The 14175-nt window shown below is 48.8% G+C and overlaps 1 protein-coding gene across 1 annotated transcript; it reads left to right on the top strand.

Moving 5' to 3' along the window:
- The first annotated feature begins 9444 nt into the window (after positions 1-9444).
- Positions 9445-10439, top strand: TMEM271 (transmembrane protein 271). The gene has a single exon (XM_050944387.1). The coding sequence runs from the start codon at positions 9445-9447 to the stop codon at positions 10393-10395; it is 951 nt and encodes a 316-aa protein (XP_050800344.1). The 3' UTR covers positions 10396-10439.
- Positions 10440-14175: the final 3736 nt, after the last annotated feature.

Below are 14175 nucleotides of genomic sequence, written 5' to 3'. Positions count from 1 at the left end.
CGACCCAGGGAGGTCGATTTTAGGCTACTCCCCTTGTCAGGGAGGAGTATAGCAGTCAATTTTAAGAGCCCTTTAGGTCGTCAGAATGAGGTTGGTTGTGTGGATGCATTCATTATGAAATCGACCTAACGCGGCTAAATTTTATCTAACCTCATAGTGTAGACCAGGCCTAATAACCACAGGTGTAAATTCAACACCAGCTATGTTTGGCAGAAAGAAGGGGGTGGAATCCGAGCCCCAGCCAGCTATGCACAAAGGACCCCAATTCAGCAAAACTTTTAAGTGGGTGCTTCAGTCTGTCCCTATTCTTCAAAGAGACAGGGTAGGGGAGGTATAGTAAGATGAAGCCCTGAAACATAAACTCTTATCAGAGGCCCAGTATGAGGCCTGAGGCCTGAACTAAAGTAATGGTCAAGACTTTGCTAACATAAAGCAAAGTTAAGCTGTGAGCCAGAGGCAGGCCCTGCTCACAGAAGCTGGCAAGGAAAGGGCTGATGCTGCAAAAAGAGACATACCTAAAAGGTACTGGACACCAGATATGAGAACATTTGCATCCTTGTACACTCCACACGGATAACAAAGAACAGGCTGACCCATCCCAATGACAGGGGCCAAAGGGTAATATGATGGATAGAGTTGTTTTGTTCGAACCAACATGTACAAGGTGAGAGGCGGCACCTTACTACGCAGAGGGGTTGTACCTTGCTATGTAGAGGGGTTGCACCTCAATACATCAGGAGTGATGTGTAACTTGTTTGTACCTGTGTATAAGAATACATCCCTGGGGCGGTGTCTTGGTCCAGCCTAGAGGGCAGTGGAAAGTCCCACCACTGACTGAGCTGAGTCCATTGCCAGGAAGCACATATGTACTGGCTAGCAGCACCTTAGCAGCACCTTGGATTTTGTTTGCCCGGGAGCTGGAGACTGTGTTTCTCTTCAACAATAAACCTGGCCGACGTGCCTTCATACCTTACTAGAATCTGTGGTCATTGGGGGTTCTCTCTGGGTCTGCTGTGTCAGCTATCTGCGCAGAGCTGGGGCAGCACATAAAGGGAACACACACACGCAGCCGATTGATATCAACATTGAACAGAGCAGAGCACCACACCGGTAGCATCTGACAACAGGAGGCAATATCTTTTATAGGACCAACTTCTGCTGGTGAAAGAGATGAGCTTACACAGAGCTCGTCTTCTGGTTGGGGAAAGGTACTCAGAGTGTCAGGGTGGAACAGATGAAGAGTTAACACATGTTGCAAGAGACCATTGAAGGTGAAGGGGGCAGTTAACACCTCTGCAATCATCGGACAAAGGAATGTTAGTGGGTTACAGATTGTTGTAATTTTCTACAAGTGTCTCTATTAAATCCATGATTTTCGATGTCTAGCAGAATTATGAATTTAAGTTCCCAGGCCTTCAAAGTGCTTAAACACATACTCATCTTCAAGCATGTCGTGAAGTCCCACTGCAGCCAACAGAATTTAGCCATGTGCTCAAGTGTTTTCATGAATAGGTCTGAACCTGGACCAAAATAACCACAAAAGGTAGAGGGTAGAATACAGGATAAAATCTGTTGTCCTAATAATGTACAGAATCCCCAAAGAAAGTGTGGTATTAAGTCATTCTCCAAAGGACGGGAATACGTCCGTGAGTATTATCTGATGTTCAGCACTTCAGCAACGATCAGGGTACAGTCCCTAGATTAATGAAGATCAGCTAAGGCGCACAATGGCATCACACCCATAAATATGACTGGTTCATTTTCATAACTCAGGGCTGCAGTAGCATACCTCTGATTAGGAATCATTTTTGCCTGGGGTTCCGTGCATATAACCATGTTTTTAAAGGGTAGAAGAGCAGGCAGGTTTCTACCCATGAGGCTGTTACATGTAAGGGAGAGAGGCCCTGAATAAGAAGCAGTGGGTTCCTTTTTTACAGTCTACAGAACAAAATGAGCTGTATCACTGGTGAATACAAATGGGACATCATAAAATGTTTAATGTTTCTAAGGTGTCCTTAGTCATAGGACAAACACATTGTTTTTAAATAGAAGGTTTTACAGTTAACAATGTCCCTTTTCGAACCAGAAAATAAGAACCAGGAGACAGAGTAAGCTAAGGGCAGTTATATATCCATCATGACTGGAGGTATTCAAAGCTGACACCCATTTATCAGAGCTGGCTTAGAAATAATGATATATATCTTGCTATAATGCAGCGTGTGCGGAGAGGCAGAGGATAAAATAATGTAATGCGTTGCACTTAGATGGCAGTCTGGGATCTCAAGATGTGTTACAAACATCAATGAGTTTAGCCTCACCACACTGACGTGAAAGAGCAGTGTCATGTCCTTTCTGCAGCTGAGTCACAGAGAAACTTTGGGTTTGCCTAGATGGAGAGTTAGTGTGCAGCAAGCCAGGGTGTGCACTAGTGCGCAGTGCACTAATTGGCTGTATGGACCCTACTGCTGTGCACTAAAAGTTTCCTCGTGCTCTTTGATCTACACCAGGGGTTGACAAACATTTTAAGCCAGCTCTCAAGCTCCAGCGCTCCAGTCGGGGAGCAGGGTCAGGGGCCGCTCCATGTGACTTCCGGAAGCAGCAGCATGGCCCCCTTCTGGCTTCTATGCCCTCCAGTGGCCTCCTCTGGCACTCCCATGGGAGCTGCAGGGGCGGTGCCTGCGGACGGGGCAGAGTGCAGAGATGCCAGGCCACACCTCTGCATAGGAGCTGGAGAAGGGACATGGCTGCTGCTTCCAGGAGCCACTTGAGGTAAGCGCCACCTGGAGCCTGCACCCCTGAGCCTCTCCCTATGCCCCAACCCCCTGCCCCAGCCCTGATCCCCCTCCTGCCCTCCAAATCTCTCGATCCCAGCCCAGAGCACCCTCCCACACCCCAAACCCCTCATCCCTAGCCCCACCCAGAGCCTGCACCCCCAGCCGGAGCCCTTACCCCCCCACACACACTCACTCTCCTGCCCCAATCCGGAGCCCCCTCACACACCCTGAACTCCTCATTTCTGGCCTCACCCCCAACCCAAGCCCCCACCTCCACCCGCAGACCAACCCCAGTTTGTGAGCATTCCTGGCCCGCCATACAATTTCTAGTCCCAGGTGTGGCCCTCGAGCCAAAAAGTTTGTCCACCCTGATCTACACCCTATCACCCGGTACAAATACCCAGCTGAACACAATAGGGAAAAGGATCCACCACCAAGTCACTCTAGTCTGAGCAACCTCCATAGGCCGACCAGCCTTTCTTTGCTGGGGGGGCAAGACCCACCTCAGATCCTTCCCAGGCCCGCCTCCTTCTTCCCTCCTGTGAACTGCCACACATGGAGCTGCCACTCAACTGAGCTAGTTTCTGCAAGAGTGGCTGCACAAGGCATCCTTCCTTTGCAAAACTGAATACTGGTTCTGATGCCAGGAGCTGGACATGAAGGGAAAGGTAGGGGCAGCATTTGACCCTAAAGTGCCCTATGGGGTACATAGAAAACATGTTGCATAGCTGGGACCAGCATCTATATTTCCTATCTCCAAGTCCTATGTTTTAACCACAAGACCATCCTTTCACCAGTGGACCTGATCTAAACCCAATAAAGTCAATGAGAGTTTTTCCATTTACTTTTGTGTACCATCTAGGTACCAGGCCTAGATGATCCAACCATGGTCCTTCAGTCCCAAAGCAGTCTGTAACTATTTCCCCTCTTCCTAGGTTGATAGCATCCCAGGGTTTGTTTGCTTTCCTAGTGATGCCTGTGAGTAAGAAGGGGCAATTGGTCAATGTAAGGTACCGATTTGGGGGCTATTTGTGCAGTGCTTTGAAAACGTAAAGTACTAGGTCTCATTACTATTATGAATGGAATAGTATTATTACTGCATTCCCAGAGATTGAACCCAAAGAGAGCTGAACAGGAGATGGGGGGTATATATTAATGACCTTACTGTTTGGATTATCTCCTCTAGCTGCATGTGTGTTAAACTACAGAGTGCTAAATAAGTAGATAGGAAATTCTGCTAACAGAGCGACACTGAAACCCTAGGGACTGGTGAATAATAAAGTAAGCATTCGTTCTTTTGGTAGCGGAATCCCTAACCTTGCCTATTGAGTCTGGTGCTTGGAAGGTCCCCAGACATTCTGGAGAGGATTCGACAGGGACCATGTGGGAGAAGGTCAGTCGTAGCCAGTTGCCCAGCGGGAAATAGATGCTTTATCAACGTTATTAATGCCCATGTGAAACTTGTGCTTGTCAGACCTGACTCACGCAGCATTATGATTCTGAACTATACCATGTGGAACGGGTGCCAGTGGAGATTGGGGCCCCAGTGTGCTAGGTGCAGCACAAACACATAGCGAGAGACTGTCCCTTCGCTGAAAAGTTTACAGTCTAAACCAACACGACAGAGAGGGTGGAATGGCCCTAGAAACACAGGAATTGCGAGATCAACTGCCCCTAATCTTGTCTCTGACAGTGGCTAGAACCAGATGCTTTAGAAGGTACAAGAAACTCCAGTGTGTCTCCAGTGGCAGTTTCTTCCCTAAGCATAATTTTTGTATTCTATCTAATGTAACGGTGGATGTTCTACCTATTAATATGAACAGCTGACCCTTTATTGAATCTTGTTAAGCTCTTAACAATAAGATACAAATTCTATATTTCTGTCTTATTTAAATAGGAATATTTGTGTAACATGTCACTGAGTAAAGCCCTTTGTCCATTTTAAGTGTAATTAGTTCATTAGGTGATAAATTCCTACTAGATGCAGTTCCTTTCCCACATGCAGAAAGACCATTTCCCAAGAGCCCTGTGTCTGCTGGATGGACAGAGTTTGGACTGTGTGTTACAAGATGGTGCTCAGGCGTCACCAGACACAAGGGCCTAGCTCTTCAAAAGTATTTAGGTCCCTCACTTCTGTTGATTTCAATGGGTGTTAGGCACTCAAATCCCTTTGACAATCTGGGTAGGAACCTCAGCAGTTACGTATATTGTGCAAGTAGAGTGCATTGCCATTTGAGGAGTTGGGAAGGTATAGGGTGTGCTTTTCCAAGATATTTACATGCCTAAGGATGCAGCAGGCACCTAGAGGAATTTCAGTGGGCTTTAGATAAGTCAGCTTCGGTACCCAATGACTGGAAGTTAGCTAATGTAACGCCAATATTTAAAAAGGGCTCTAGAGGTGATCCCGACAATTACAGACCGGTAAGTCTAACGTCGGTACCGGGCAAATTAGTCAAAACAATAGTTAAAAATAAAATTGTCAGACACATAGAAAAACATAAACTGTTGAGCAATAGTCAACATGGTTTCTGTAAAGGAAAATCGTGTCTTACTAATCTATTAGAGTTCTTTGAAGGGGTCAACAAACATGAAGACAAGAGGGATCCAGTGGACATAGTGTACTTAGATTTCCAGAAAGCCTTTGACAAGGTCCCTCACCAAAGGCTCTTATGTAAATTAAGCTATCATGCGATAAAAGGGAAGGTCCTTTCATGGACTGAGAATTAGTTAAAAGACAGGGAACAAAGGGTAGGAATTAATGGTAAATTCTCAGAATGGAGAGGGGTAACTAGTGGTGTTCCCCAAGGGTCAGTCCTAGGACCAATCCTATTCAATTTATTCATAAATGATCTGGAGAAAGGGGTAAACAGTGAGATGGCAAAGTTTGCAGATGATACTAAACTACTCGAGATAGTTAAGACCAAAGCAGATTGTGAATAACATCAAAAATATCTCACAAAACTAAGTGATTGGGCAACAAAATGGCAAATGAAATTTAATGTGGATAAATGTAAAGTAATGCACATTGGAAAAAAACAACCCCAACTATACATACAAGATGATGGGGCTAATTTAGATACAACGAGTCAGGAAAAAGATCTTGGAGTCATTGTGGATAGTTCTCTGAAGATGTCCATGCAGTGTGAAGAGGCAGTCAAAAAAGCAAACAGGATGTTAGGAATCATTAGAAAGGGGATAGATAATAAGACTGAGGATATATTATTGCCCTTATATAAATCCACGGTATGCCCACATCTTGAATACTGTGTACAGATGTGATCTGCTCACCTCAAAAAAAGATATTCTAGCACTAGAAAAGGCTCAGAAAAGGGTAACTAAAATGATTAGGGGTTTGGAGAGGGTCCCATATGAGGAAAGATTAAAGAGGCTAGGACTCTTCAGCTTGGAAAAGAGGATACTAAGGGGGGATATGATAGAGGTATATAAAATCATGAGTGATGTTGAGAAAGTGGATAAGGCAAAGTTATTTACTTATTCCCATAATACAAGAACTAGAGGTCACCAAATGAAATTAATAGGCAGCAGGTTTAAAACAAATAAAAGGACGTGCAGCACACAGTCAACTTGTGGAACTCCTTACCCGAGGAGGTTGTGAAGGCTAGGACTATAACAGTGTTTAAAAAAGAACTAGATAAATTCATGGTGGTGAAGTCCATAAATGGCTATTAGCCAGGATGGGTAAAGAATGGTGTCCCTAGCCTCTGTTCATCAGAGGATGGAGATGGATGACAGGAGAGAGATCACTTGGGTTGGGTTCACTCCCTCTGGGGCACCTGGCATTGGCCACTGTCGGTAGACAGATACTGGGCTAGATGGACCTTTGGTCTGACCCGGTACAGCTGTTGTTATGTTCTTAGACATCTCCACGTCTGGCTTTTGCAAACCCCACTAGGTACCTTGCTGCTGTTAGGTGCCTAAACCCCTTTGGAAATCTGGCCCTGAGTAATTTAGGAGTAGAAGTCCCACTGAAAATTAATTAGGGGCTTTTGGACCACCTCTTCCCCCCACCCCCACTAAAGTGTTGTTCATATTTTAAAGGTAGGGGGCGCTCTCAAAGTGCCATGAGAACAAATCCAACCCCAACCCTTGCACCATCGCTATTCCTGGAGAGCCACCAAAATGAAAAACAAAAATCAAGACAGCAGAACAGGCTAGTTGAGCGCACCCATCAGCCAGGCAAAGCGGCGTGTTTTAGCAGCTTGCACCGTGCTGGGGAACACACACACATTCCGAGGCTTTAAAAAAAAATCCCACCAATCTTTCGGGGCTCACCTAAGGGGCCTGCCGCTGCCTGCAGAACGGTTGGCTTTGCCTGAGTCAGGACTGCAAGATGTTGCTCAGCGCCTCACCTCCCTCCCTCTCTCTGGTGTGTCTCACTGGAAAGGAGAGGGGAGCATCGTCACCCTCTGCCTCTGATCACACCGGCTGGCCAGTCTGCCTGCGCCTGGGAAAGCCGCATGGAGCGAGGTGTTTCACTGCCACGGGTCTGGCAAAACGCGGCCTCCAGCTCAGCTGGGGGGCGGCACCGCCCTCAACACGCCCGGGGCTGCTGGGGAGCCAGAGGGCGAGACTGTGCGTGTGCCCGGCGGAGAAAGGGCCCGCAGATGGTTTGCGCGTCGCCCGTCTTCCAACGAGCGCAGCAGGTGCATCCCCCTCTGCGCCCTTCGCCCCGGGAGCACGGAGGGGCCAGCGGCTGGGGCTGGCGCTGCCCGGGGCGTTAATCCGGGGCGCGATGCGGAGCTGCTGGCGGACAGCACTTTGCCTTCCCAGGCGTGTGCGTGTGAGCACCAGGGCAGCCTCCCACCCCCGGCGGAAACACACTGCAGTGCAACCTTCAGGCCTCGGCCCCTCCCGCCCCCGCTCGGCTCCTCCCCTGGGCCTGAGTCCCGAGGCCCCCGGGCGCAGTCCGGTGCTCGGAGCAGGACGGGAGCGCAAGGTGCACATCCCTATTCTCCGCAGCTCCTCTTCCCTCCCCACATTGTCCCCAAGCCAGCGCCCCCGGGCTGTGCCGGACCGGCTGTGCGCAGCTCTCCTGGGAGCCGATCGCTTGATTATTTCGGGGCGGGGGGGGCTAGTCGTGTAGTCGGTCCCCTATAATGTACCTGCCTTTTTAAAAGGACCGCTTAAAATAACCAGCGCTGGCTATAAAGCAGGTCTGCGCGTATTTCGCTGGAGGCAAAGCAAAGGCGCATGCAGCCGAAGGACCAAGCGCCACACATCACTCCGAGCGGACACTGAAGCGCAGGCAATCCCGGGTCTCTAATCCCAGCTGGGTCCCAGCCGCTGCTCGCCCTCCCTTCAGATTTCTTCCTCTGATACGTGGGGGGGGGGGGCGTCTGCAGCAATTACAGACAGGAGCGGGGTGCAGATGGAAAGCGTCTCTGTCACCCGCAGAACTTGGGCCAGTAAAAGATGGGTCCAAGCAAACCCTCACCCACCTTGACTGTCTAAGATGCTGGGACCCACACAGCTACACCCCACTGCTCCATGTCCATTGCAGGCGCGCTCCTCCGAGCTCGCATCCCTTTCCCACGGGGCTGGGTTTGATTTCCTGCCTTCATCCCCGCTTCCTGGCGGAGTCCGGAGCGAAGATGCGCCGGCACAGGCACATTTAAGCCATGGTACCACTCTGCTAAACTTTTCAATAATACAAACCCACCTGGAGCCTTTCCCCACCCCACTCCATCCCCTTAACTCCTATTCGGAGAGGCTTCAGTGATCCAACCTCGCTCGTGAAACCCCCTTGCCCTGCTCGTGGATTCTGTACTAAAACTGACAGCGGCGTGTATGAAAATAACTCGCACCATGCAGTGAGATCACCCGAAACCGTACCGGGGAACTAATCCCTCCTTCCCCTCCACGAGCAGGTGAGAGGAAGGAATTTAAGGAACCTGCCAATGTCAGCAGCAAGGGGGAGAGCGGGATGATAAATCACGGTTGCCAGCTCCTGATTCCCTCCCCCCCCTCTCTCCGCTTTGCTGCAAGGACTCATAGTGCCCCATCTGGAGCAGGGCAGCCCTGGCACCGCCATGAGGGGGGGCAGTAGGGGCAATGCAGCGGGAGCCGCCGGGCAGAGCAGTGCCACTGCGGGGCTGATGCCCCGTTCCTTCCCCTCTGCAGGTGGCCTCAGCGGCAGAGCGGGGCGGGGGGGGGCGGTTTAAAAACTACCCCCCCCATCTCATCCCTCCTGCCATTGTCCCCGGCCAGCCCTTCTGCTGCCGCTGCCCTGTGCCCGCCGGGCCGGGGGCTCGCAGCTCGGCAGGCTGAGCAGCGAGCGGTCACCGGCCCGCCCGGGCCCGGCTGCGCTCCTCGCCCCTGCTCCATCAATTATTAATCGGCTCCCAGCAGCCGCGGCGGGGAGAAGGGCGGGCGGCGGGGAGGGCGGGCAGGAGGAGGGGAGTGTGTGTGCGAGCTGCGCCTGGCTCACTGAGGCCGGCGGCTGCCTGCGGAGCGGAGCGGAGCGGCGCCTTTGGAGAGCTGCGGGTCCCCCTCGCCAGCATGTCCCCGCGCTGCGCGGCGGCCGCCTCGCCGGGAAGGGCCGCCGCCCCGGAGGACACGGGAGGATGAGGCGGAGGCGGCGCAGGGCGGAGGAGGAGGCGGCGGCGGCGGCGGCGAGGCAGGCAGGGGGAGGCCGGAGGGGCAGCGGAGGATGAAGTGGAGTGTCCGGGGAGCCTGCGCCGCGCTCTCCAGCTGCCTCCTGCTCGCCTGCGCCCTCAGCGCCGCCGCCGTGGGCCTCAAGTGCTTCTCGCTGGGCTCGGAGCTCAAGGGGGAGCCCTTCCGCCTGGGCACCGCCGCCGGCGCCTTCTACTCGGGGCTGCTGCTGGCCGCCGGCCTCTCGCTGCTGGGCTCGGCGCTGCTCTGCTGCCGCCCGCCGGAGGGGGAGGCGGAGGCGGCGGGCGGGGGGCAGCAGCAGCCCGCGGCGGGGAGCCGGCAGAACTTCCTGCTGCTCGGCGTGCTGGTCTTCATGCTGGGCGTGCTGAGCGCCTTCGCCGGGGCCGTCATCGACGGCGACACGGTGTCGCTGGTGGAGAGGAAGTACTCGCACTACTGCGGCCCGGCGCCGGGCGGCGGCGGGGGCCCGCGGGCGGCGGGCGCGGCGCTGCGCTGCCAGAAGCTGCGGGACTACCAGCGCGGCTTGGTGCTCTCCACCGTCTTCAACGCGCTCGAGTGCCTGCTGGGCCTGCTCAGCCTGCTGCTCGTGCGCAACTACAAGGCGGCCCAGCAGCGCGGGCTGCGCCGCCAGCAGCGCCCGGCCCCGGGCGGCAGGCGGCGGAGGCGGCGGCGCGGCGGGGGAGCGGGCAGCCGGCGGGCGCCGCGGCCGAGCCAGGGCTCCATCTTCTCCAGCGAGGAGCCCGAGCTGTCCCCCGCCGACTGCCCCTTCCAGGCCGTCTCCTACATCAACGTGGGCGTCTTCCACGTGTTCGACGAGGCCGGCGTGGAGGTGCACTGCGGCGGGCACCCGTCCCTGGAGCTGCCCGGCTACTCGCCCATGGACCCTGAGCTCAACCCCTCCTACCCGTACTGCTACCCGCTGCCCCACGAGCAGCCCCCGGCCTACGAGGAGATCTACCCGGGGGAGCCCGGCGCCAACAGCAGCTAGCGAGGGGCCCGGCCCCGGGGACCCGCACCTGCGCTGACAATCAGCCCCTGCCCTAGCTTCGGGGACAGACCTGCGGGCAGCATCAGCCCTTCTGCTCAGCGCACCGGCCCGCGCAAAGAGCGCGCACCCCTAGGCTCGCCGCGCTAGAGCCCGCTGGGGTTCGGCCGAGGCGACGCGCCTGGCGAAAGATCAGCCTCTGGCTCCATCACTGCACGTGGCGAGACCCTCGCCAGAGCCCCACGGTGCGCTGCTCCTGCTGGGGGTGACTGAGCGAGCCCACTAGTACGTTTTTCAGGATCATGGTTCTGTCTGATGGAGCTTTTCATCTGTCTTGTCTGTTAAATATCAAGATTGAGTCTTAAAAGCCTGGACAAGAACCGTTTAGGAGTTGGTTCTTCCCCTCCTGCTGTCTCTTTGGCCATTTTTTTTAAATGAATCATCATCATCATAGTCTTTTCTTCAGCTTTAATGGTACAAAGGTATACCATTTATGATAACCAGCCAGTGTAAGGGGAAAAGTGTAATGAAGCTTCTTTACCTCTCAAGCAGAGAAATTTTTAACAGCAAAAAGACATTCCTGTAATGTTTACCGCAGCTGTATGGGGAAATTCTTATGTTTACACTTTCTTGAAGATTTAAATTCTATTTACAGTGTAGTGAGAGTTAAAACCTATGTTGGGTCTGGTAGGATGCACATTAAACCCCCCTGCACTTTCAGAGAAAAAAGGAAAAGTAAACAGCAACATTTTTGTACACTAATGTGCCTGCTTTTGTTGATAACTTCTTACTGTAAAAGCTTTGGAACGTCTATAATGAAAAAGTTTGGTAGATTCATTGCAATCTAAAATTAATCACCGGTTCCTTTACTAAAATAATTGAGTTGTTATTGGGATACAGCAATTAAAAGGCAGTCCAAATGGCATGTACATTCCTTTTTGTAAACAGGCTCTGTGTTTTTAATGCAAGGCAGGGCTCATTTTTGTTTTACACAAGTTTAATTTTGTACAACTGTATAGTTTCTCTTGTAAAGAATCTCATATTATTGTTATCAATTCATCAATCTGGTAAGCTTGAATATTAAAGTTTATTTTAAAATAAGTACTTTAAACAGCCTTAACTGTACAAACACACCTTCCAAACATTTTCAGAACCATACTTAAAATTCCCACTAAACCAGGAGAATAAAGAAGTTGAAAGCGTATTTAATGCACAGAGAACAAAGAAAAAAAATCAGATTGTATTTGCTAACTTTTGTAAATTAGACACATTAAAAGGGATTCCAGCCAAAAGTAAAACTATTAATCCTCATTTAGGAGCCTGCTGTGGGATGTCAATTTATCAGATAGCGTGAGAAAGTAATAATTAAGGGAAACAACTATGGTGTATTTTTGTGCTGCACAGAAAAGGTAAAGGCTTAAGTCATGTTGCCCAAAGAGTAAAAAAGCCACACTTCAGATGGTGATGTTCCACCTCTTTTTTCAATTAGCATGTATTAAAATGGAATCCTATACAAATAGAAACCCTTCTGTTAATCCTCATTTTGGAACCTACTGTGTAATGTCAGTGTATTAGAGAGGAGGAGGAGGAGGAGGAAGAGGTAGTTATGGGAAAATAGAATTATGGCATATTTTTTGTGGGGGACAGAAGATTATTTTTAAATTTTAAGGCGCTAGGAGAAAAGTAATTTACAGCCTTAGAATCAGTAAAAGACCATTTTAGCCTAAAAATGTTGCTGCCTCTTTGTTTTCTAAAGTGTTTTGATTTGCACACTTTGTATAGCCTAAAATGCAGAATGCCTTAGAAGTCTTTTTAAAATAAAATTTATCTATGAAACACACAAATCTTTAATCTAGATATGAGATCAAATGCAGTTATTCCAAGTTTGCCGTAGTTCCAAATTGTGGAAGTCTAGTGGTACAGTGCTGTTCATTTGGCTGTAATTTTATCCTGTGGAGAAGGCCAGCAGAAAACCCTGTTTAAGTCCTACTTAAGTCTTCAAAATAGGCTTTATGCTAGCCCTCTGCACAAGGGGAAAATTTCACCCTCTTTAAACCCAATCTTGTAGTCCTTACATACAGTGCTGATTTAGGCAAAAATTTTATATATTAGAGAGAGCCAAGGTTGTGGGGTTTGTTTTTTGGTTTTGATGGTGGTTTATTTTTAATTTTTTTTTTTTCAAAATGGGTAACTGAAGGAAGGATGCTAAATCGTTATTTAGGCTCCTGCATAAGTGGCTTGATTAGCAAAAATGCTGAGCACCCAGCCACTCACTGAATTTAAAGGGGAATTGTTGGGTGCTGAGTACTTTTAAAAGTTAGGCCATTACTTGAAATGGCTAAATAGAGATTTAGAAGGCTAACAACAGGTGTCTATTTTTTAAATCTTGGCTATACAATGGAATTTTTTAAAAACTTTAATAAAGAAATTGATTTTTAACAGGAAATACCAATATTTTAGGGTTCATAAAATTAGATAAGTCTGAAACTCCACTTGTTCCAAAGACCAGTGCTCAGGGAAATAAATGGAAAGTCAAGGAAGCTACCTATTACACTCAAGTTTAAATACAGAATAACTTTAAACTCAAAATCTAAAAGATTGTTAAATTCATAGCACTTTTTTGTTGTGTTATTTAAATATCTTTTCAGAATGCCATTATGTTTAAACATTGTTTGTGGATCAGCTAATTCCTAAATTCATATCTTTCTTCCCTTGGGCTTTTTCCCCCTACTAATAGTTTAATTTAGTGATGGAAAACATGCCGGAAAAACAATCTAAATCCAACTGCTGCTGAAGTTAATGGGAGTTTTGTCATTGGCTTCAATGGGAGTAGGAATCAGCACAAATTATTCTAGCTACTATACATAATACATGTGTAAAACAATATATTAGTCTTCTGGCACAACAGATAAGATGCAGCATGAAATATTAGCGCTCAGATATGTATTATTTGTATCAACAGAGGTGTGAAGAAGGTAACGGTGTCACACACTTTTTACAGATATAACATTAGGCAGGCAAATTGACCAAACAAGCCATGTTTTCTTAAAGATGGTATATAAATGTTTCAGGTATCAGGTGACTAACTTTTATGGTAAAACGCAAATGTATTTATTTCTCAGTGAGAAGAAACCATTACAAAGTACAAGAAGAAGCTTCACAAGCGTGATCCAAGTGTCATGGAGCCATTTTTAGTCATTTTGAAAATTGTTGCTATATAGATTGAGCAATAATGTTAGAGTGTGTATATGGTACTATCCCAAATTGAAAATAGGCTGGTGTAGGATTAGAATTTTAGGTTAATTACATTGGATAGCATGAGCCCTCTAATCTTTTTTTAAATTATATGCCATATGTCCTGTGAGTAAATGCAAAAGCAAATTAGATACAGGTCACTAGGAGTGCGGGGGTTAAACTACCTTACAGGATTTTATTCTATAAACATAGTAAAACAAGGGGGGAAAACAGCAAAAAGATTAACATGTATCCCTCCATACACACTCGTTTAGGTCTCCGTCTTGCTTTAATTGAAGACCAAGGAAACACTCCCATTGGGCCTTTGCACTTAGTTTAGTCACATCTGTGAAAAGGTAATATAAAGTGGATGTAAATGTTACTAACCTTGCAGCATTTCACCTCCATTTTCCAATGCCTTTTCACCGGTGTACATGATCAAAAGAGGGACAAGACAGTGGAGAATCAGGCCCATTGTCTTCGGCCGGAGCAGAATCGACCTCTGTGGAAAAAATGCCACCAGCCTATTAGCAATTCAGATGAATGATC

This window comes from Gopherus flavomarginatus, chromosome 3 (genome assembly GCF_025201925.1).
Source record: "Gopherus flavomarginatus isolate rGopFla2 chromosome 3, rGopFla2.mat.asm, whole genome shotgun sequence".
Taxonomy (NCBI): domain Eukaryota; kingdom Metazoa; phylum Chordata; order Testudines; family Testudinidae; genus Gopherus; species Gopherus flavomarginatus.
This window is presented reverse-complemented; position numbering and strand designations above follow the sequence as displayed.

What these genes read in the sequence shown, in the direction of transcription:
- TMEM271 (XM_050944387.1), top strand. Translation starts at nt 9,445, where the DNA reads ATGAAGTGGAGTGTCCGGGGAGCCTGCGCCGCGCTCTCCAGCTGCCTC.